The sequence below is a fragment of the Oryctolagus cuniculus genome, chromosome X, assembly GCF_051225735.1.
Source record: "Oryctolagus cuniculus isolate XC-2025 breed Fujian yellow rabbit chromosome X, ASM5122573v1, whole genome shotgun sequence".
Classification (NCBI taxonomy): Eukaryota; Metazoa; Chordata; class Mammalia; order Lagomorpha; family Leporidae; genus Oryctolagus; species Oryctolagus cuniculus.
The window spans coordinates 3,695,960-3,718,592 of record NC_142888.1 but is presented as its reverse complement, the minus strand read 5'-3'; the positions used below and the strand labels follow the sequence as shown (position 1 = coordinate 3,718,592).

The window sequence follows — 22,633 nt, the reverse complement described above, 5'->3', positions numbered from 1 at the left end:
TGCTCTTGACCTTAAACTTGTCACTTTGATTTGGTGGTAGTTACCATTCCCCCACACATGTTGCCCACCGTGGACCATGGGAGGCCAGCACAATGCCAGGCTTATGTTTGAATAGACTAACCATTGCCATGGAAAAACTGCTGAGAAGAAAAATCACCTTCTTTTCAATGTATTATTTATCGTTTCAAATATAATTCTCTCCTTAGTTATTTAGCATTCCACAGTGAGGGTCCTTTGGCTCCCTATTTTTTTATTATAATAGCAATAGCTGACCCCTACTGAGTGCCTGCCATGCACCAGGAATGACTGTGAACATTTTTCACATATTAACTCACTTATGCCCCCTTAACAACCCTATGGTGTATATATATATACACACACACATACATATATATATATATTCTCTCTATATATATTGTTCTCTCTCTCTCTCTCTCTCACACACACACACACACACACCATTTTACAGATGTGGACACTGAGGCATGGGCGAGGTCAAGGGACTTGCTCATATTCACACAGCCTTTCTGTGGCTGAGTTGGGCATCTGCACCTTATTAAGCAGGGCCTCTTCTTTACAAGTCAGAAGGACTCGTCTTGAATTTGTTACGACTTTGCTTTGTATTTTTTTTTCCCAAGTGAAGACTATGGGAGCTGAGTGAGTGTACGGTGGTAAGATCTGCCAGAGTCCCTATGCTTTCACAATGATACAATGGCTTCGGACAGAGAGCTTAGAAAGAGAATCATTCAACAGCATATTGGCCAGCAGTTGGAGTCCACCATTGTTGCATCAACTGGACCGAGTTGTCTTAGTCTCGTGGAGACACAGCTTAAGTAACCAAAAGCAGATGGTTCTCACCTGTGCCAAGGGGTGTCCGTTCCCTCTGCCATTAGCACTCTCACATCGGCATACTTTGGGAATTGTCCTCAGAAAAGTGAGGGGCGGAGAAAAGGCTGGGCGTGAGTCAGAGTCAGCCTGAATTCGTCTGTCTTTGAAAATACGTAACACTTCTCATCTGCTTATTCTCCCGGGAGAAATCAGAGGCTCTCGGAAGTCAGTAATTGTGATGTCTTGAGTCATAATTTCTGCAGTTGTATCGGAGCCCAGTGTAGGGACGCAAGATGGAAACAGCACGTGGGTCTGTTGCCGTAGATGAGTTGGAGAGCAGAGGGGCCAGAATCTCCTCCTGGAAGGAAGGGATTAGCCAGCCAGAGAAGAAAACAGATTTGAGAAATCCATTTGCCCTGAAGGTTTAATAGGGAATGCAGGTCAGACTTACTCAAATGTCTTTAGTCACGGGTCTCTCTCCTGTTTTTATCTTGTACGCAGCTCAGTTTCAAAAGCAAGCGGGTAGATGAACCTTTAAACCTGTGATATTTCTTAGGAATAAGAATTCTTGTCATTTATTGAACTGAAGGGATTGTATGAGAATACATACAAATTATTAATCTACTCAGTTATTTGTACATTAAGGCAATTTTTACTTTGCTTATGTGATCATAGCACTCAACTCAAATTTCAAAGTATATCACTTGCATATCTTTGACTTTTCTCCCAAGGGTAAATATCACATATGATAAGAAAAATTATTTGCAGATGGTCACATGGATTTTGACATGGCCCTAAGGAATTTGCCATTCAAGACTGTCAGAGTTCTAATTTGGCTTCAGATCATCTTTCTCATGGTAAAGAACTTCTGCTTGGAAGAACACCATTGCAGCATACTGTCACCTCATTACCTGAAAGCCACTCAGAGGAAGTTTGTGGAATTGCAATCACTGGAGGGCCCAGAGGGGCCAAGTGGTGTTGGGAAGATACACAGAGCCTTGCGTTCTAATTAGGTGTTGGGAAGATACACAGAGCCTTGCGTTCTAATTAGGTACATGTCCTGGCAAGCCATCTTTTCTGAGCCATTGTTTCCTCATCTATAAAATGGGTTAGACTTGATAGTCTTTGTAAAATGAAAACGAGAAAGCCATATGTGACCTACTCACTGCCCTTCATTCCTATTCCTCTGGAATTTGCTCAACCCCCCCCCCCCCACACACTCACACTCACAGTCACACACACTTAACCCCTTCTTGGAGGGTCAGAATGCTGTTATGCAGTACTGTCTCCTTTTCTTCTTTTAGGTCTTTGCTCAAAGGACTCCACCTCAGAGAGACCTTCCCTGATCGGCCTCCCTGAAGCAGTCCCCTCCTCACTCCCTACTCCCTGCTTGCTCTGGTTGACTCTCTTCTTGGGGTTTGGCACCATCAGGAAGTGTAGGCCACCATGGTGCTGGTGCATGGATAGATGAAGGACCTGCTGGAAGAGAAGAGTAAGTCCAGAGACAGAGTCCCATAGCTGAGTTGAGGGGTGGCTTCACAGACACTCATTTTACATTTCCTGTTAAAAATAAAACAAGCCATTTTTAAAATAACACCAAAAAATGGGCTTGCAATAGAAATAATGCCATGAACCAAAGATTATGATTATGCAAATTCTATGCACATGAGGCCCATAAATTTTAAAAAGAATGTTAATTTGACTGGAGGGGATTCCTTCTCCAGCTGAGAGGCTGGCAGAGATGATCCGGAAAGATCCTTGAAGCCAGACAGGATCCTATGTTAAGCATTCACTAGGCATCAGGCGTTCTCTGCTTCACCGGCAGCGGCTATTGTTTTCCCATCGCGCAGGCAAGGACACTGCAGCTCACTTTCCCAAGGCCACACAGTTCTTGAGAAGGCAGAAGCAAGGTTGTGCACAGGTCTGACTCGCAGGCTTATGCCTGTGCCCGGGGATCATGATGCTCCTATTGGCTACTTGAGGGCTGAACACAGTGAGTGTGTGTAACTGCAGCCAACCTCTTATGGGAAAAATAGAAGATTCCTCTCCAGCATGCAAAATAGGACACCTTTGTCTTTACGAAACTTCTGCTTTTCCACTCAGTCAGGGCTTCGCTGGGCACTGCACCCGGGACCCTGAGACCTACAGGAGGTCTCGGTGGCAGCACTCTGAAGTTCCTCCCACAGGGCCCTCTCAGTGGAGCGACAGTTTTTGCCTAAAGACCAATGCATTTTGCCTCTTTCTCACCCCAATACTCCCTCTCTTTTCCCAAATACAAAAATATCGGCACTTCCTGGAAGGCACTTTTGGCTCAATGTCTGATAATCCATCCCACACTGTCAGGCCAGCTCTCCTTGGGGCCTCTGTTTTATGTCATTGAGCAGTTGTGTTTGGGGGCTAACACTGCTACCTCTTTCGCACCTGGGAGGGATCCTTGTCCCCTAGCTGCCAGCAGGCCTCTGCTCCATCTCCATCTCCCTTCCCCACGCTGGGCTCAGGAGTGGCTGAAACCCTGGGTGCACACACACAGAACCCCGGAGGGGGCCTTGCCGTCCTGCAGCTCTTTGATTGCATCTTAAAAGGCTCTGATGAAATCAAGGGGCCCTTATCAGGGAAGACGATTCCTGAGTGGGCGGCAGACTGAGCTGTGATTGTCCACACTTGTGTAATGACCTTTACAGTCTATGCCCACCCCTCCTCCCCAAACAACTGCTTTCTGCTTTCTAGCACTGGACATCTTTTTGTCTATTTTTTTTTATTTTGTAGCAACGAAATATAGTCGTACGTACCATTTTGGGTCTGGCTTCTTTCCCCCCAAACCGTGTTTGAGATGCACCTCTTGTCACTGCATGTGGCAGGAGTTTGTGGTTTTTAGTACCTAGTGGGTGTGTGTGGCACACTCTACCCATTGACCCGAGTTACTCTCAGTTTATGGCTCTCATGAAAAAAACTGCTATGAACATACGTCTTTTGGCGAATATAAGCTTTAATTCCTCTTGGGAGGATACCCAGGAATGGAGTTACTAAGCATATGAAAGGTCTTCAAAATGTTCATGGGGGACGAGGCATTTCGCCTAGTTGATAAGATGCTGCTTGAGATCAGAGCACCTGATCCAAGTCCCAGCTCTGCTCCTGACTCCAGCTCCCTGCCACCGTAGACGCTGAGAGGCAGCGCTGATGGCTCACGTGCTGGGATTCCTACCAGTCACGTGGGAGACCTGGGCTGAGTTCCCAGCTCCTGCTGCAGCCCCAACTAGGGACCACTGAAGGTGTTTCGGGAATGAAACAGTGACTGGGACCCCCCCCCCGTTTCTCTGTCTCTGCCTCACAAATAAATAACATTGCTTTGAAAGTTTATGAAAAATATGTCCTATGAAAAAAGTTATGCATGGATTTTGCACCAAAATAAATTTATCCTGTAATTCCATTTTTTCTCAAAAAGTTTCTGAAGTACCCTCATTGGGTTGGCAATTAATGAACTTCATTAGAAGCTGCCAGAGAGTTCTCCGAAGTGGCAGCACCGTTTTACCAACCATGCACAGGTGTTGCCTTTGCTCCCTAGAATACTAGGTTTTGGTGTTCTAGGCTTTTTAAACTTTAGTCATTCTAATGGACGGCACATGGTTGCTTAGTTTTCTTCTTTTTATTATTTTAAAAGACATTTTTCGGAATTCTCGAGCACGCCAGTCAGTGCGTGCCCAGACGCTGGGAGGGAAAGTGGGTGTTCCATTTTTATGGACAGGAGGCTGCCGCTCCTCGTCTCTGTCCCAGAGGCCGAGCCCTTCCAGCCTCAGGGCTGGCTGCGGACTGCTGCAGGGCAAGCTGAAGGCCGAAGCCCCGGCGAGGGAAGCTAGGAAAGGCAAGGGGGCAGGCAAGTGAGTGAGCGTGGGGAAAAGGAGGGCCCCTGCGCGCGGAGCTCAGGATCACAGCGCGACAGCCACAGGACAAGTCTCCGGCGAGCTGTGCCGCACACGCAGATACTGATAGTCTAACACTTGGTAGCCGGCAGGCACACACCAGTGCAGAAGGCTGTTCGGGGAGTCCCAGGCAGCTGTCCTTTCAGCTGCTCTGACCGCTCAAGGCAGATTTGCCAGCATTTCCGAGGCAGATTTTCATTACCTTCCAGTTGGCATAGGCAACTGGAAAGCCTCCAAAAGCAGTCGCCAGGCAGGGGAGCAGTTAGGTGGCAAGCTTCAGCGCCATCTCTGAGGGTGCAGGCTGCTGGCTTTTCTGCTTCGCCCACCCGGTGCGCACAAGGCTGGGGACTGGCTCTGACATACTTCAGCCAGTCTGTATGTCCTGGATCTCACTGCTTTTCCCCTTTTCTTAAGCTATCAGACTAATTAGTAAGCCATGGATTTCACCACTAAAGAAACCATTTCTACTATTGCAAGTGCTCGTTAGCCAGGTGTCTAGCATTGCTGCAGATGCAGAGAGAACTGGACCTCTGGTAGCAGCTTTGGGATGGGGCTTCCTGATTGGAACTTGAACTGCCCTGTCCTGGATGCATGCCCTTGGCTGTTGGGTAGAATGGTGGCTGACCGGCTTATGGCTTCACCTGAGTTACAGACAGGAAGTGCCCCACTATAGGTACTGGTGCCTTCTAAGGTAAATTATTGACATCCTAGCCCTGAGGCAAGTAGCTCTAGTGCCGGGGAGCTTGGGCCCAGGGAGATTGGATCAGCTCTGGTTCAGGGGTGCAAGGGCTGGGTTCAAGGCAGCTCTGATACGTATTGCAAGGCTTGGGATGAGACTGGGGTCCCTTATTTGTAAAATGGGACCATCGGGAGGGTTACAGAAGATAAGTGGATGGCACACAAAAGCCCCAGCTGTGCGGAAAGTGTTCTGAGCAGTTGGCTCACTGCAGTGTGGCCAGGACTGTGTCTTTAGAAGAACCAGTATTCCTGGAGAGAAAGGCAGAGTGAGGACAAGCACGTTGAATAGGAGGCAAGGTTTTCTCAGCAGCAGCACTGCACTAGTCAGTCGAGGGGCGGATACCTTTGAGTGGGCAATCTCTGTGTAAAAATTAATTCTGTAAGCCACCATGGGAAAGGTGGTCCGAGGGAGTGGACCTGTGCTGTGAAGAATCGTGCGTGAAGGAGGAGCAGACATCCCAGGCCTCCTTGCTCTTCAAGCCATCAAGCCAGCAAAGGAGAGAAAGGGGTGTTGTAGTCCTAGAAGTTTCCTCTAGCAAGGAGCCGGGCATGCCCTTCCCTGCTCTGTTTGCCTGTCAAGTTGTGCCAAGGACCTGCTGCTGCTCCTCCCACACCACCACTCACTCACCAGGCCAGGCAGCTCTCTCGCCTCTGCCCACTCTGTAAGTGCTGATGCAGTGGATCTTTCCAGGGCTATTTCTGCAGTTACTGAACCAAGGATGGTCCTGAACCCAAGTGAGTAAATGGCATCCAGCCGGGAAGAATGGTCAAGGGGGCTTGGTGCTTTCATTGCAGAAAAGTTAGCATGCGGAAGCTCGGAACTGGGCTCTGGACACTGGGCTGTTTCTTCAGTTCTGGTTTTCAGCGGGTGGATTGCAGGAGGCCCCGCACATGGAGGAGGGAGCAGAGTGGGAGCTCCTGATGGGCAGAGACAAGTTTGCATGCTCTTAGCTCTTGTGCCAGTCAGGTCCCAGGAAGCACTATGGCAGACAAGGTCAGGCTAGCTGCTGTTACTGACAAACTGAAAGTGTCTCATGGTTCCTGTGCAATTTCTCGCTCACACACATCCCCAAATGGATGTATCTGGTGGCAGGTGTCCCTCCTCCAGCCAGAATTCAGGCATGCATGCTCTTCCATCTTGTGGCTCCACTCTCTTGAACCAGTGGCTTCCAACAGTCCTTGTGCATTAAGCTGAGAAAAGGACAAAGGGCTTCGTGCATCACATATGAAAGGAGCCAGTCCTGGCAACAATGCATATCACTTCCACTCCCATTCTAACTGCAAGAGAGGCTGGGAAATGTAGTCCAGAAAGAAGAGGAACTGGTTAGGACGGTGAGCAGCTGGCCAGACAGCCGCAGATGAAATATTCCTGGAAGGATGGAAGTGAACATCTGTCTGGGATGCCAGCAAGTCCAAAGCATAGGAAGCAAGAGTTGAGCTTCACAAAGGAAGGGAGCACTTTTTCCAGGCTGTGTCCTTCAGGGGCCAGAAAACACTAGCTGCAATGGTGATCACAGAGAGGAATGCTCAGGCAGGGCCAGCCCGGGAAAACAAAGCTGGATTCTGGTCAGAGACAGAAGGTGCGCCCCACTTCCCCCTCCCATCCTGCCCTTCCCTGCCCCCACCTGCCCCGACACGTGCTACCAGGACCCTTTGATCTATCTTCCTGCTACTTCCCTCAGATCTGCCTATCCTGCACAATGACAGTTGCTCATGTTCTAGAAAACTTGCCCCTTCCTTCCATGGAAACAACCATTCCTGGGGGGGGGGGTGTCACAGCTCAGTTCCTGGGGGTGGGGCAGGTGGGAGAAGCAGCCATCCAACAAACCAAGTCACATCAATTTGCTGGTGTTGTCGAGAAATGGAGATGAAAAAATGAACTTAAAATATCTAGCAGAGGACCTGGCACTTGCTAAGTCAATTCTTAGCAAATTATGTATTGTTATCATCTTGGGAGTATGTGTGAAAGGGAGTGGGGGCAGAGACAGGGAGGGAGGAAGGGAGAAGGACAGAGGAAAGAGAGAAGGGGGCTAACCAAGTGTTGGAAATTCAACCACTTGGGCTTTCCCTCTCAACCCAGTCTTCTCACTATTGAGTCAGTGGTCTCCTGCTCCTTGATGCTCATGAAGACATCAAAACGGTGTTGGTTGGGTTGGCAATTCTTCAGGGCCAACATTAGTTGCTGAGGGACTGCTCTGAGCATCCTTTGGGAGAGCCGGACCCCTCTAAGTTCCAAGTACCCTAGTCTCTCCCCCAAACCCTCTGCAGCCCTGGGCTGCAGCTGCCCAGTACATGCCAGTGTTCTTGTGCCTTTCTCCCTGTCCTGCGTTGTGGAGAACTCTTCTATCCCACTGTCTCCCCTGCTGAAATCCTACCCACATGGCAAGGCTCAGCCCCTATCTCACCTGTAGCAATAAAGGTTTGATGACTGGAATTCAGAGGGAAAAAAATACCAGAGGCGGGTCAGGTGCATGAGAAAAGGAATTGATGTGACTCCCAGTTGGAAGATCCTCCTTGACCATGAGAGAGACATCAGGTGGCTTCATTCCTACTTGGCCCCCGTGTGTGTGCATATGTGTGTATGCACGTGTGTGTGTATAAGCACATGCATTCCAGAAGAACTCTTCCCCTGGAGAAAAATAACACCTATAATGTTCATTGCCAACAGCCAGATGTTCTGCAGCCAGTCTTTCCCTCCGTATTGTTTATGCTATATTAGCGCCAACCATGATACTTGCTTTAAGATAAATAGAGTGAGTTTTTAGGGACTTCAAAAGGCTCAGCAGCCCTCAGATTCTGCAGAGTGTGTTCTGCTCTTGAGAGAGCTCGCCTCCAGGCAGAGGGGTGCTTTAGACAAAACCGAATTCCAGAAAGAATTCTTCCTGTTGAAAAGATGAGCACTCCGCGCCATCTCTTCCTGCATTGTCTGCGTACTTCTCAGGTCGAGGTTATTATTATTATTTTTAGTCAGTGTGCAACTGATGAAGCGCAGTAGTGTTTGTTTGTTTATTGTTTTTTGGTCCCTACGTTGGAACACAAGATCACCAGAAAATAAACTCCCTCTCTGAGTCATCCTAGGAACATCTTGCATTGCAGCCAGCACAAATATGATGAAAAGAATTTTCTGCAGGGCCCCTGCTATATTTTAGTGAAGGAACACATTAGCCAAGCTGAGCATCTCTCGAACATTCTGCTTTTGCAAAGAGGGTCATCTCTGGCCTTCTGTGTACCTTGTTATTTGTGGGATCTCGAGTCCCTCTCCTTGCCAGCTGATTCTGCTGTGGTGTGGACATTGTTGTTATAACAGAGTGTCTTCTTTTCAGGGGCCATAGAAAATGCCACCCACCGGGGAAACACCTGGTCAGAGTGGCCTCAGTTATTGACGTGTTGGTATTTGTATCATCAGCGTTGGAACTTTCCAGCAGACACTGTTGGTGCCTTGCCATGTCCCCTCAGACTCATCGCTATAGACCAAAGGCTGCTTACTGCAAAGGCCCAAGACTCTCCCTGCGGGTTTGTTTTTGGTTTTCTGTCTCAGAAGCACACTTGGCCTGCATTCTGGGCTGGCTGGAAGTGCCAAGGAATGAACATGTCCTCCAGGAGCTGGGGGATGGTGAAGAAACAGCTCGACTTCCTCGCCTCTCGGCTGAGAGAATTTCGAGGTGTGTGTCCCACACGGTCTCCCAGCATTTCCCAGTGGACTTGGGCTCCAGTTGCACACAGTAGGAACTTGCCTGATAGATGGGCTTCCTTTCCTTTCCCTGTCTCACTGTTCACTCCTCTGGGGGTGTTTCCTGGGAACCTTTTCCAAATAAACTACCTTCAGTGCAATCTTTGCCTTGGGATGTGTTTGTGGGGCCGCTGAGCTAACATAGCTGGCCGGTTGAGCTCAGCAAAACCCAACTGCCCTGTCCCTTCATCCCCTTCAGCATGTTTCTCACCAGTGGTGTGGACCCCTGAGTCTCCACTGTGGCTGTGGCAGCGCCGTGTGTGTCCTACATGGAGGATGTGGTCCTTTGAGAGCCCCAGAGTTCAGCCTGCAGACCTGGGAAGCCAGAGCTGAGTGCCAGCAGGTAGGCAGTTGAGTCCCAGCACCCTGGGCCATGAGGTCAAGACAGCTCTGGGTGCTGCTCAGATCTCTTCAGCCGGTAGGCACAAGCTCGGGAGGCTCCTTGTGCATGAGCAGTAAGGGTTTGCTGATAGAGATTAGAAGGACTGCGTAACCCACTCACATTCCTGTCCTTTCTTAGCACTGAGTGTTGCAGGCTTGGCCTCGTGCCCCACCCTCCCGTGTGCCTTCTAACCTCCGGTGCCTTGGAAGGTCAGCAGCAGATTGGTCGGGGTGGGCTCTTGTTTCCGCAGAGAGCTTTCAGGGCAGCTAGGAAGGGTCTTCTCCATGATTGACATCTGAAATTCCTCAGTGAGAGTTTCTTTTCTCTGCTCATCGCTTTATCATGAACTGGATCATGTGGTTGTTACACCAATAAAGGAAACATAACACTGGGGCCGTATCAGTCCTGCCTCTCATTGAGAATGAGTTTCTCAGCTTCTTTTCTGGAAACCCTAATTTTGATGGGGCAAAACCAATTCTTATTGCCCAAGGAGAGGTGGCCCAGGGACAGGTTGCAAAAATGGAGATAAGAAAGATAGGACACTAACTGAAGATATCTATCTATCTATCTATAGAGATATAGAGATATTTTCCTAGAAGTGACAACAGAACCAAGTGACAAGTGAATGCGTTTGGTATAATTTTAAAGGCATGGGAGAAGTTCTGCCAAAATCTGACTGCCTTCCTCTAGTAGTTGTGCTTATGAACGATGTTATATGTTTTACTCTGCCCCCATTGTGCTGAGAAGTCCCAGGCCCAACTCACACTTGGCTATACTGTGTAGCAACCAAGCTGCTACAGTGAAACAGCTCCCCCTTGTGGCCAGCGGGATCACTTTCATTCCGTGTTTCTCTTCTGGGTTTTTGTGTTCTATCATTCTTCCAATCGAGCCATCTCTTTCTCATTCCAACCCACTCTACCCACTTTTTAAGCTTCTCTTTTTCAACATTTTCTTTGCTTTCTCTTTCCCTCTTATCCTTGCCCTCTTCCTCCCTCCTCTCTTTCTCCCTTGTTTTTGTGAGTGAGAAAATGACCCTAATCACCATTGATAAATAGGAGCCGACAGCTACGTGGGCCTTATGCAAAGGAGAAGGAACACCAAAGATTCGGAAGTGAGGTTATGCATAGCCACGGAAGTAGCCTTGGAACCCTTGAAAGCACTCATAAGTCCACATTCAAGATACAAAAGGCATCTCTGATCCCCAGACTTTCAACCTGGATGAGACAGAGGTTTTTGCATTTGTTGGTTTTCTCCCCAGCTTTAGTATTGTGCGCGTTGTCTTCTATTTTCATCGCAAATTTCAGCTCTGTTGTGGGTTGAGTGAGTTCTGGTGGGCTGACCTGAGAACAATAGCCATCAGATGTACCTGTAACAGAGCTGTGGCAAGTGCCTTTCCAGTTCCTAGCAGCCCATTTAAAACAAACCGTTAGACAAACAGGGTTATGAATGTGCAAAGCCATTCTGATGCGAAGGGATGTTCCCCAAGACGCTCCGAGGAAACGCGGCCAGTGGATCTGAGGGCGATGTGAAGAATGCCAATGACAAGATGATGACGATGGTGATGATGATGGCAGTGACAATGCAGATTATGAGAGAGATGAAGGCAATAACAATGACAATGACAGTGGGAACAATAATGATGGCAGTGATGGTGTTGCCAGTGACAACGACAACGGTCACAACAGCAGCGATTTCCTGAGCGCTGTGCCAAGTGCTTGGATCATCTCCTTGAATCATTGCAACTGCCCTGTGCAATGTTCTTTTGAATCTCCATTTTTCACAGAGAGAAACTGGGGCTTACAACTGATTCGCCCAGGCTTCCATGGCTAGCAAAATGAGAGCCGGAGTTTGAACCCAGGCCTGTGTGGGCTCCAAGCCTGTACTCCTACCCACTCTCACAGGAGTCCAGTGTGCAGGGTGAGGCTGGTGCTGTCTCCATGCCGGTGGGGGAGGCACTGGGGGCTCCAGGGCGTGAGCAGAAGGGGAAAATTGGAACTCCAGGCCTTTGTGCTTCAGACGCCTGCACCCCTTCCTCCCCATGACCCCTCAGAGGGTCTATTTCTGGCACACTGGTCTCTGGAAAATGTCCTGCTAATGACACAGGATTATAAACAGTCCTTTTCCCAGAACAAAAATTTAACCTTTGTATCTCAATCTAATTACAAGTATTTTCTCTTCCGGAGGCAGGTTTTTCCCCCTCTTTGTTCCATATTGAAGAGGTTTCTTTGTTGCCAGAAGAATCTCCGCAGACCATAGCTCTTTAAGATGATGAGCCCTGGCCGGAGACCCAGGCGCCTGTGCGAGAAGAGCGCTTTGGGACAGGCACCTGGGAGTGGTTGGGGTTCTGAGCACCTGGCACAGGGCGTGAGGCCTCCGCTGCATGTGGGGACCCGCGCTTGCTGATGCTCATGGGCCGCTGTGCAGCGGAGTGTCCCCTGCCACCGACAGCAGTGCCTCCTGATTTGCTCCAGTGATGCTGAGGTGCACCTGTCACCTGCCCCTGCGGCGACTCAGACTTGAAGACAGAACGTCTCTCCTCTTAGCATCAAGGGCAGCCCTCTTTGGAAAACAAATGCTTCTTCTTTGTCTTAGGGAGGTCCTTGCTTTAAGCTCGGCCCCTACAGTTGTATAGGGAACCTGCCTTCCTCCTCCTTTACCTCTGCCAGTACCATGGGCCTTGAAGGAGCCCTGCTAGAAGCAGATAACCCTGGGAACATACGGCCTTGGCAGATGCCCTGGGAGCTGAGCCAGGACAGAAGGCAGCGTGCCTATGGAGAAAGTGGCCCCAGGGTGGAGGAACAGCAAGTGTATGCCTGGCACCCCACACATGCCCAGATCGCTTTTGAAAGAATGAATACCTGGACAGGCACAACTCAAGTTCCGACTGCATTCACACACCCAGGCCTGTGTGGTCTCAGGCACAACCAGAGAGCCCTTGTGAGCAGGCCAAGGGTAGCCAGCAGTACGAAATGAGATTATAAACACACGGATGCCTGACACTCTGAGTCCCGGCGGTGTCAGATGGCTGGGCTACAGCCACAGAAAGCTCGTGCGCATCTTGAATCTCTGACTTCCGTGTCAGGGACTGCTCTATTGGGCGTCACTGACTCAAGGGGCCTTTCTCCATCGGACTCTCATCGACGTTGTGACTGCCGCCATCTCACGTACCCTGCTGTTAGGGGCTGATTGCAGTAGAGGTGTTCTCCTCCCTGTGGGCTGACTGTGCTGACTCTGGCCAGGCCAGCGTCCTCTGAAATGTGAAGCAAAGGCAGTGGATCACGTGGAAGGAGCACGGGTCTGGGAATCGGCGTGCTCTGTGTTGTGTGAGCTTAGGCAGGTCACTTGATCTCTGAGCCTTAGCTTCGTGCTCTGCAGCACGGAAGAGACGAGCCCGGTGACCCTAAGATTTGTTCAGGCAGGGGAACCCTGGAACTCTTAGGGGGCACTGAGAGCTTTACCTCTCCCGCAGAAACACAACATTTTCCTTCTTGCATTCCCATTAGATGGAAGAAAATGGAATGCTCCCTTAACACACACGTGTATACACACATATGCATTATGGCAACATATAGCTTCCCGTACTTATTTATTACATACAGTGTGGAGTAGAAAAAGTGGAATGAGGCAATACAATGAACATAAATGAGTTTCATGGCACCTCGGAATGACCTTACCTCCATCTCTCTGGGAAGACTTCGGAGCACCCTGGTGTCCGTGGCCAGTTGATGATGCCAGGCGCCACTTATTCCATTTGTCATCAGTATCTGATGCGAGCTAGCATCAGCACTCTGTCTTGGGGAGAACTTCCCCGTAGCCACCGCCCATCCTCACGGAGGTTAGTCCCAGCTGTAGACTGCCGGCCACCCCTGCGTTCGTAAATGGAGTAGCATATTGGGGAACTCATTGCCACAGCTAATCTGGGATGTCCTAGTCCTTGGGAAGGGCCCTGTATGTCTCCAGGTATAAAAGGCAGTGGACCAGGAAGCGGGTGACTCATTTGTATATTTTAACCAATTTGGGAACACATTCATGTGGTAATTATGCTCGCAGCTTTGGTCTAAAGGTTCTGTGCTGATGTTTAAAGCTCAGAAAATTTGATCACTGGGGCAAGGAATTGACAATTATTCCACCCTCCAGAGAGAGGAAAAAACATTTTTTTGCCCAGTTGGAATTATGTCTTAGATATTTAGTGCATCTCAGGTCCTGAATTAAACCATACTCACACTGTAGAAAGGACAGAAAGGATGCTTCCCTTGTTCAGCTCGTAGTGAGTGGCTGGCATTTGACACAGAATTAGGTCACTGAGAGTATGGTTTAAACACCGGATCAAAAATAGAAAATGAGGGGCCGGCACTGTGGCGTAGCAGGAAAAGCCACCGTCTGTGACACTTTCATCCCACGTGGGCCCCGATTCGAGTCCTGGCTGCTCCACTTCTGACCCAGCTCCCTGCTAATGACCTGGGAAAGCAGTGGAAGATGGCCCAGGTCCTTGGGCCCCTGCACCCACGTAGGAGACCTGGAAGAATCTCCTGGCTCCTGGCTCCTGGCTTTGGATCAGCGCAGCTCCAGCTGTAGCAGCCATCTGGGGAGTGAACCAGCACATGGAAGCTCTTTCTCTCTGTGTGTCTGTCCCTCTCTCTCTGTAACTCTTTCAAATAAATTTTTCAAAAAAGTCTTAAAAAAATAGAAAACGAGGGGCCAGCATTGTGGTGCAATGGGTTAAACCACTGTTTGTGAAGTCAGTATCAGATAGCAGAGTGCAGGTTCAAGTCCTGGCTACTTCCTATCTAGCTTCCTGCCAGTGTGCCTGGGAAGCAGCAGAAGATGGCTCAAGTACTTGGGTCCCTGCCACCCACGTGGGAGTCCTGCACAGAGTTCCTGGCTCCTGGCTTTGACCTGACCCAGACTTGGCTATAGGGGGAATTTGGGGAGTGAACCAGCAGATGGAAGATCTCTCTCTTTCTCCTCTCTCTCTCTCTCTCTCTCACACACACACACACACCCACACACACACATACACACAAACACCTACACACACTGAAGCTCTGCCTTTAAAATAAATCTACAAAAAAGAGTAGAAAGTGAGCTCCCAATAGGGGTGCGGGTAGAATTGGGCAGAACGAGAGATGGCTCCCCTGTCCCTGGGGGTGGGGGCACGTGGGGAGCCGCTGCGAGGACCAGTGGCCAGCAAGGAGGTTGCGAGAGTTTGGGCTGTTGCCGGGTGCAACCCCTCGTGTGACATAAGTGGGAGGAGGAGGCACCGAGAAGGTGGGCTGCCCAGCTGCTTTGCGCTCTGGCCTTGCAGTCACGGGCTCCCGCTCTCACCTGGCTGCTGCCCAGAGCAACTCAATCAGCCTTAGGAGTGGGACCCAGACGTTGGCATCTTTCCAGGCTCCCAGGCAATCTCAACGCACGGCCAAGCCTGGGAACCGGCACACGAACCACCTGGGGAGCCGGTGGAACCCACCTGGGGAGCTGAATGAGCGGGCCTGAGTTGTGGCCTAGACTCTGCGTTTCTGGCAAGCTCCCAGGTGCTGCTGCTGCTGCTGCTGCTGCTGCTGCTGCTGCTGCTCCAAGAACCCAGCTTTGAGCAACAAGGACATCCATAGGCCAGCCAGTGTTCACCAGAAATAACTGTCAGCTGCCTACATGCTCCGGAAGACACGGAGCTGTTGATAGTGTCAATTGGGAAGCGGGTGTCTTATGAGAACTTTCCGGATCGATTTTCTGTAACGCTTGGTTTAGGGGAGATAGAAAAATCTAGAGGCGGCTCGTTTCAGCAGGTGGGGAGAGCAGGTCACACCTGCAGACTGTTGAGGCGGACAGGGGCATCCCCAGGATCAGGGCTCAGGTTGTGGCTCCTCCAGGACACCTGGGCTGGGCGAGACCTGAGGAAGAGTCGAGAGCCTCCTGGCCAGGGGGTGGAATCTACCTGGTGTGGCCCAGGTGGCTCAGGCCGCTGCCCCCGGAGCTGAGCACCCTTCTCAGTAACTCACTCTAGCAATTCTGGGGGCCTCACAGAGCCCTCAAGCAGCAGTGGTTCCAGGATTGGGTTGCTAGGAGACAAACCCCTCCCCACGTCCCCCTACCCCAAGGTAGCCACTTCTAAAGCATGAGCTCAAGAGTGCTTGGTGCTGCAGCCCAGGAGCCTTGTGGCTGATTTATTAGCTGTTTCTGTGGTGAAACTGCTTCCAGTGCACGCGAGAGACATCAAATCCCTTTCTAGAAGGCAATGTGGGCCCCCAAGCAGGCAGGGGCTCCCGGCTTCTCCCAGAGTTCTTGTGCAAATTCCCAGCTCAGAAATCCCGCTTGGCCTGATGAGGCTTCGGGGACCCTGTTCTGAGCCACAACCTTTCTGAGTCGGTTTCCCCATCTATAGAATGGTCAGGAAGAGGTTCGAGGAGGTATACGCTGTAACACCTACACCTACCTTGTCTGGCTGGGATTCAGCAACAAGAGGGTAAGGATGAGACCACCAGGCACCAATTCTGCCAGGGACATGGATGGACGGAGAGAGACCCCCTCCTGGGGAAACAAGTAAATAGGCAGTTTTTTGGGGAGAGAGGTCAGGATGAGGACAGACAAGGTGAAGTCAGGGCCCTGTGGCCATTCATGCAGGGTGAGGGTGGATCTGAGAAGAAGCCAGTTTGCGGCTGAGCCCCCCAGAGTCAGACAGAGTAGCAGGAGTTGAGTGAGTGGAGGTACCGGCAGAAGGCTCCAGCCCACTTGGCAGACCCTCGGGAGCACTGGCCTGTGGGGGTAACTCAGTCTTTGCAACGACTGAATGAGGGGTTCAGATCACAATTCTGTGGCCCATCACTCTCCCAGACAGTCGGGGCCGGGAGGCCCTCCGCACGGTTTCCATCTGCAGGGCCCGTGGGCTGCACTGGGGCGAGGCCTAGCAGCTGGCCTGGGGCTGAGAGAATGAGGGTCTGCATTGCCCTGCACGCCCAGACTGCCCACCTCCCACCCAGCCACACTTGCCAATGCTAACACACGCAGGCGGAACGGATGGGTGACCTCATTTAAACCCGTGTGAAAATTATGTTTAGCAAAACCCAAACAAAACATTCCCTGCCACCTCTGAAGACATTCACGCCTCCTCCGCGCGAGCGCATTAGTCATTAGCCGGTGGCTCCTGCGACGCTCCTGGTTCTGAAGAAGTCCCCAACCCGCCCTCCGCAGCATGGCTCAGCAGGGAGGCAGGCTTCCGCCTCCTCTCCACTCATTAACTGGCTTCGCAGCGCATCCGTGTCCTCGGGGACAGACACTCGCCCTTTGATCCCTCAATTCCTGAGCTGGTTTTATTCTCAGGGCATCTCTGGGGCTTACAGCACAGGCTCCTGCTGAAGCAGCGCTCACCGTGCCTGCACGCGCGGCGTGTGCCTGGAGTCCCTCAGCTGCAGGGGTGCCCACTGGCAGGTGGAACAATCAAGGGAGGAGGTGCAGAGGGCCTTTCTGAGAGGGGGTTGGGGGGAGCAGGGATCCTGCTTTCCTCACTTGGGTCTCCTGTGCCAGGGGCACCTGCTGGGGCAGAAGGCAGCTCTGTCTCAGCAGCCAGGTGGCTCTCTAGGGAAGGGGCCGGGCGCTCACGGCCCCCACTGGCTGAGCAGTCAAGCAGGGCCGGAGCCGGCTTGCAGGAGGAGGTGTGGGCCAGGGCTGGATACTGCTCCCAATCCCCGTACCTCCTGTCTGTCCTGCATCCAGTCAGGCTGAGGCCCTGTTGCCCGAACCCTGCAGGCCCTCCCGATAGCTCGCGGGTACTGTGGTGCCCTCCCACCATGATGTATCTCCGGAAGGCAGGCGGGGGGCAGGTGGGTAACTGGCAGTGGGCTGCACTGCCGAGGACGCCAGCTCTGGAAATGAGGAGGGCGGGGGAGGTGCCCAGCAGAGGGAACCAAATGAGCGCCGGGAAGGGCTGTCCTGTGCAAGTGCCCATTCTCACTTGCCTCCGCAGGCACGTTTACTGGATGTTGGAGGGCGGCCGCCAAGACCGCCCTTGCCAGGAGAGAAAATGCATGGCTGGGTGTGGTTCCTCCAGCTCCTGTAGGAAGTAGGAGGCCTAGGAGTTGCGCCTGAACTCTAATTCCAGCCTCAGGGTACCCTTAGGCTACTTAGTGAACCTCCCTGTAGATTCCGTTTTCTCCTCAACCAAATGGGCGCAGTTCCAGGACCTCTCTGGCAGGCTTGCTCTGAAGACTGAATGAGGTAAATGCACGTGCGTTTTCTCCCTTGTTGTTTGTGGGAGGCGCCTCGCCCACACTCTCAGCAAGAGGAATGTGGGCGAGTTAGCCGGCCTCGAGCAGGGCCGGGCACGGAGGACAGTGGGCTTTCACAGGAAGCCACAAGAGCCGGCGCCTGAGCTGCAGGGGTGTGCAAGGGACAGGGACGTGGAAGTGCTCCCCCTTGGGAGGAGGCAGAAGGAAGCAGACAGGGAGGGAGCAGGCACCTCAGACAGGAAAGGCGGCCTCACCGTTGGATGCCCCTAGCCCCACGGAAGCCTGCAGTTGGCACAGAGCACATCTTGGCTTCTCTACCTTGGCAGCAACCGCACATGCTGTCACTCGAGGCAGCTGCCCTTGTCCTCACCAACCCCGGCCCCACCTCCATTCAGCCTTCTCCTACCCCTCCCACCCCGCCTAAGGGACAGTTCGGCTCCTTCTGGAGGAAGCCTTCCTTTCTCTGGGCCTTGATGGGCCTGCGATGCTGACTGATGATGTCTGCTGATCTAACCTGGTAGCAAATCTTGGTCTGGTCCAGGACATGTACCTCCAATGGAATGTAGTCCTCCCCCTCCCCCACCTCCAAGAAGAACTTTGTCTGTCTCACCCATGCCTGCATCTCCAGCCCTCAGCAAGTGCCAGCATGGCGTGGGCATTGAACAGATGAATTCATCAGATGAATGAATGACTAGTGCACGCAGGCCTGAATGATATGTTGGAGGCTTGGCGTTTTCTGGGCTGAATCGGGGAGGAGCCATCTCATAAACAACCAGGCCCTTGAGCTTGGACAAGCCCCGCAGCCTCTCTGGGGGCAGGCTGCATCCCAACTCTGCTGCTGGGGCACTGCACGGTTTCCGGAATGCACACTGCCCACAGAGCAACGGGCACTGGAGCCCTCCCTTGGAGGCACTGCTGCAGGCGTGGCCGCCAATCATTCTCCACAAAGTTGTTTGTACAACATCCTTTCCCTTCCCCGCTGCCGCCCCCACCCCCACCCCCACCCCCACCCCCACCCCCTCGCCGCCCGCCCGTGCCTCAGAGAAACTGCTTGTTCCGTGCATTTGACATGTTTCGATTGCCTGGAAATATCACAGGATTGTTCATTTGTAAAAACTGCCTTCCTGTGGTGAGACGTCATTTGTTGATTTCTAACCCCATGGCGTGCTGGGCCACCTCTCTTTCTTGTTTGGGAGGTTATGTTGGTGATTTAGGGGCGAGACGAGCGCGATGAGATGACCGCGACACTGAAGTCTAGACAGCTGGGACAGGTGAGGTCAAGATTCCGAGTCGCCCAAGGCCAGTCCAGAGAAAGTGAGGATTATTGAATTATTATTGAGCCCAAGCAGACTGCAGGGCTGCACAGATCTCTGAGCTAGACATGGTGCCTGCCTTCTCCATGGTAACAGGGCTAAATATGGACGCGTTTCCATGGAGAGCCATATCGCAGCTGCAGCCCGGCTTCCTCCAGGAAGTGCATGTGCTGGGCTGCTTGGGCCTCTCAGCAGGTGGCCAGAGGTCTGCAAAGGCGCAAAGGACACGGAGAAATCCTCCCTCACCTTTGAGGCTTTTGGTTGCTCGCAAGTGGCCCTCCTCCCCAGCCCCGGACTCGCTGACACTCCCTTCTCCTGGCAGCACCATACTAGGAGAGGCCACAGGTCAGCCAGACGGGTGGACTGGGCGCGATGCCCACTCATGCAAGCCAGCCCATACTCACCCTGCTCGGAATCGTGGCTCTTCCTGTTATCAGTGGGGATACTGGCTGTCGTGGGCCATCGGGAGACAGTGAGACGGCTCTAATGACGCCTGTGTGAAGGCGCTGCTCTTGCTCTCATCAAAGCTGTCTTGGAAGTGTTATTGTTACAGAGAGTTTCTCAAAAATGCTTTCTGGAATTTCCCATGCTTTTCAAATAATTCCAGAATGACTGCTTAGCTACAAAGGGCTTCCAAAGCGCCCTCTCCCATCTTTGTAGACTATCCAAGTGTGACAAGGTTTCGTCTGTCCTTAAAGGAAAAGGAACCTTTGCTGCCTTCTGGAGTCTGAACCAGTCCAATCTCCATGTATTTTAATTGTCTGACACAGCAATGTGGAAGGAAACCTTGTTTTCATCGAAGCCCGAACCCCTCAGCTCAGTCTCAGGGTTGTACATACCCTGTTGAACCTCACCTGCCTACTTGGTGGTCCCATCATCTGTGTTTGTAGCCCAATCGTCTGTTAAATTGGGGCTCTCCCTGCACAGCTGATCATATTAGTGTGTTCCTAAAGATGAGGACGTCTCTGACGTCTGTGTATACACAGGGAGCTGGGTTAGCCCTGCTGGACCACGATATGGAAACTGTAAAGCCGTGGAGAGAGCACTTGAAGCGATCGTAAATATGCTCTTATGGAAGATTCATGCCGGTTGTTCTGTCTTGCAGGTCAAGTGGCATCAGAGCCGAGTGATGGACGACCTGCAGGCCCAGAATCTGCCCATGGACATGACCGATTCCCCTCCTGCCTTGGCCAGTAACAGACTGGAGAATGGCATGGCCCAGCTGATCACCACTGAGGCCTGGAACATCAACTCCGCCGACCTGGTAAAGAAGGCCCTGGTGACTGTGCCGGCCCCATCCATTCTGAACCCCCCTGCCGAGGCCCAGAGTGGCATGGCCCTGAAGGTGGCAGCCACCGTGCTGCAGCCCCTGTGCCTTGGGGAGAGCCCAGTGGTGATGCCCATTCACATGCAGGTGGAGGGAAGCTCTGCCCCGGAGCTCAACCCCAACGGCAACGCCACGTACGTCATGACCACGCAGGGCCCCGTGCAGCTGCCGGTGGTGCTAGAGCAGCACGTCTTCCAGCACCTCAACTCCCCTCTGGTCCTGCCACAGGAGGCCCCCTGCTCCTCCAGTGCCATCCACAACAACCTCTTCCAAGGAACCGAGGACTCGGAGGCCCAGCCCCAGCTCCTGGACCTGAGGCTCCCCAGCCAGCCGCAGGAGCCCACGTTGCCATTCGAAGCTGTGCTGCAGAATCTGTTTCCCTCCCAGGGCACTCTCGGCCCCCCGCCCTGCCAGCCTCCTCCGGGCTATGCCCCCGTGCCCCCGCAGCCCTTCAACTCCCCTCTGTCCCCACTGGTTCCGCCAGCCACCCTCTTGGTGCCCTACCCTGTGATCGTCCCCTTGCCTGTGCCGGTGCCCATCCCCATCCCCATCCCAGTGCCTCAGAGTTCCGAATCCAAGTTCAGCCCCAGTTTCCCCAAACCACCATCTTCCTTCAACCTGCACCCCTTTAAAGGCACCCAGCCCCCTCTGGAAAAGGACGAACTGAAGCCCTTGGACATCCTGCAGCCCAAGGAGTACTTCCAGCTCAGCCGCCACACAGTCATCAAGATGGGGAGCGAGAACGAGGCCCTGGATCTCTCCATGAAGTCGGTGCCCTGGCTGAAGGCTGGCCAAGCCAGCCCCGCGGTCTTCCAGGAAGACACAGCCCTAGACCTGTCCCTGGCCGCCCACCGGAAATCTGAGCATCCCCTCGAGACACTGTATGACAGCAGCGGGTCAGCCGACAGTCCCGGGCATGGTCACACTGTGATGGAGAAACTTCCCAGCGCCACGGAAACGCCCTTTGCCCCTGCCACGCCCCGTGAGGCCTCTGCCACGATGGATAGCCACAGCAGCAGTGGCGGCAGCAGCAGCAGCAGCAGCAGTAGCGCCTCTGCCTCCGCCACCACCTCTGCCACCGCCTCCGCCTCCGAGATGCCCAGCCAGCCCAGCCAGCCCAGCGGCGAGGTCAAGGCTGAAAATAACATAGAGCTTGTGAATGAGTCCCAGGCAGCCAAGGTCATTGTCTCTGTAGAAGACGCTGTGCCGACCATCTTTTGCGGCAAAATCAAAGGTCTTTCTGGGGTGTCCACCAAGAACTTCTCCTTCAAAAGAGAAGACTCCGTGCTTCAGGGCTATGACATCAACAGCCAAGGAGAAGAGGCCATGGGAAACTCAGAGCCCATTAGGAAACCCGTCAAAAACCGGAGCATAAAGTTAAAGAAAATGAACTCCCAGGAAATACACATGCTCCCGATCAAAAAACAACGGCTGGCCACCTTTTTTCCAAGAAAGTAAATAATGGCTTTTTAAAATTTTTATGATTATAATATGGGGAAAGGTGCATTGGTTTTATAAAAAGGCATTTAAAACAAATTATCTTTGTTAATTATTTGGGGGATTAGTTGGGAAGCAGAAAGGTGAATTGGCTCTAGAGGCCCTGGAAGCTAGTATGTATCATTTTCTTTTTTAATTTTTGACTTTTCACAAATGAGTAAATAAGAGCAACCTATTTTTCAAGCAGATTGCACATTTTTTGCAGCTTTAATGGAATATTGGGTGAATCAGAGGGGTAAAAAAAGCTATTTTCATTGCCACAAAGTGCTTTGATGATGTAATACCTAATAAAGGATAGGATGACTATTTCACAATAAATGTTTGTTTGCACTAATTGGTTGCAGTATTCTGTCATTTGTAAATTTGCATTCCTTCACTGGCATCCTTTGGCCAAAACTCTGGCTTGTGAAGAGCTGCAAGTGATTTGTGTTTAGAGACCTAAGCTCTTCAAGGCATATTGGCACATGTTGCCCCCTGCCCCCATAAAAGGCCCGTTAGGAATATGTATGCCCTTGATCGAGTCACTCCCGCCTCTAAGTCTCCACGGTTGTTTTTTTCTTTTCCTTTTTTTCTTTTTTTTCTTGTTGTAAGACCGTGGCAGAGAGAGGGGGCAGGGAGGTGACTTTCCAGTACTCAAGGTCCCTTCCAGGGCGCCTAGTTCTTGGATGGGGAGAATTCTCTG

At 51.9% G+C, this 22,633-nt stretch overlaps 1 protein-coding gene across 2 annotated transcripts in view; it reads left to right on the top strand.

Annotated features, from left to right (window-relative positions):
• Nucleotides 1-22,285, top strand: part of RAI2 (retinoic acid induced 2) — a 63,008-nt gene extending 40,723 nt beyond the window's left edge. For both annotated transcript variants that reach the window (XM_070066631.1, XM_002719926.5), the window contains exon 2: nt 20,233-22,285. In XM_070066631.1, coding sequence (XP_069922732.1) covers nt 20,257-21,912 — 1,656 coding nt within the window. In that variant the 5' untranslated portion in view covers nt 20,233-20,256 and the 3' untranslated portion in view covers nt 21,913-22,285. The remainder of the gene's footprint in view (nt 1-20,232) is intronic.
• Nucleotides 22,286-22,633: the final 348 nt, after the last annotated feature.